The 1436-nt window shown below is 41.6% G+C and overlaps 1 protein-coding gene across 1 annotated transcript; it reads right to left on the reverse strand.

Moving 5' to 3' along the window:
• Window positions 1-361: 361 nt before the first annotated feature.
• LOC122638786 (uncharacterized protein Mb2253c-like) lies at window positions 362-931 on the reverse strand. The gene has a single exon (XM_043831636.1). The coding sequence runs from the start codon at window positions 929-931 to the stop codon at window positions 362-364; it is 570 nt and encodes a 189-aa protein (XP_043687571.1).
• Between the last annotated feature and the right edge of the window lie 505 nt (window positions 932-1436).

The raw sequence follows: 1436 nt of genomic DNA on the forward strand, positions 1-1436 counted from the left end.
TTAGAAGACTTAGGGACCACTTGGCCAATGATATCAATACCCCAAGTGGGAAATGGCCAGGGAGAACTTAGAGTGTGTAACTCTAAAGGTGGCGTGTCTATGAGATTGCCGAATGTCTAACATTTGTGACACTTCCTCACATATTACACACAGTCGGCTTCCATAGTGTTCCAATAATACCCTAGTCTAAGGATCTTTTTGGTCATCATCCTTGCATTCATGTGAGGCCCACATATGTCTTGGTGAATTCGATCCATAACCAGCTTTGATTGTTCTTCGTCAACACATAATATTTGCACCCCCTCGTATGACCTCTTGTACAAGATGTCTTCTAGTAGAACGAATTGTGTAGCGAATCTTCTCAAGAAACACTTCTCCTTGGTTGTAGCATCTTTAGGGTATCGTCCTTCCTGATGAAATTCACTATGTTTGCATACCATGGTCTTCCATCAACCGTCAAAGCATGAATGTGATTAATGTAAGCCGATTGATGTCTTAGATTGATCGAGAATGGATGTGCTTTTGTTTTGGAGTCCATCTCAACCATGGATGCCAAAGTTGCTAGTGCATCGACAAACCGATTGTTATCTCTTTGTAGGTAGGAGAAAGTGATTTCCTCAAATTCTCTAGATAGTATCTCCATGTATTCTTGATAGGGAATCAACTTATCATCCTTTGTTTTCCATTTTCCTTGCATTTGGTATATAACCAAAGAAGAGTCCCTATAGACTTCTAGTCCCTTGAGTCCTATTGATAGGGTGGCCTTAAGTCCTATGGTGCAAGCTTCGTATTCAGCCATGTCATTGGTGCACTCAAAGTTTTGCTTAATTGCCCAGGGCATATGGGTTCCATCAGGTGTGATTAGTAGTATGCCAGCTCCACAACCCTTATGATTGGCTGCTCCATCAAATAGTAACTGCCATATCGGCATCTTCTGCTTCTAAATGTGTAATGTCCGCGTCAGGAAATACATCTTCTAACGGTCTGGTTTCAAGGGTTGGATGTGCTTATAAGTGATCTGCAATTGCTCATCCTTTAATTGATTTTTGTGTCACATGTTTGACATCAAACTCTGATAATAAGAGATCGTGCTAATCTTTCTGTTAAGGTGGGTTTCTCGAAGAGGTATGAAACACTTGGTGAGCTATCATGTAATGCCTCAACCGTCTTGTGGCCCAAATCAGACCCATGTAGACTTTCTCCACTGGTGTATATCTAGTCTCATAGTCCACAAATTTCTTACTCAGATAGTATATAGCATGTTCTGTCTTGCCACCTTCTTGGTGTTGTGCTAGCATTGCTCCCATGGTCGTATCTGTTACAGACAAGTATAGTATCAAAGGTCTGTCGGATATCGGGGGTGCCAATACTAGTGGGTTGGCCAGATATTCCTTTATTATTTCGAACGTGGCCTGACATTGCTCATTCCATTCCTT

Source organism: Telopea speciosissima, chromosome 9 (assembly GCF_018873765.1).
Source record: "Telopea speciosissima isolate NSW1024214 ecotype Mountain lineage chromosome 9, Tspe_v1, whole genome shotgun sequence".
NCBI classification, from domain to species: domain Eukaryota; kingdom Viridiplantae; phylum Streptophyta; class Magnoliopsida; order Proteales; family Proteaceae; genus Telopea; species Telopea speciosissima.

Excerpts from the sequence above, each read along its gene's own strand:
- LOC122638786 (XM_043831636.1), bottom strand. The coding sequence starts at position 931 with ATGCCGATATGGCAGTTACTATTTGATGGAGCAGCCAATCATAAGGGT.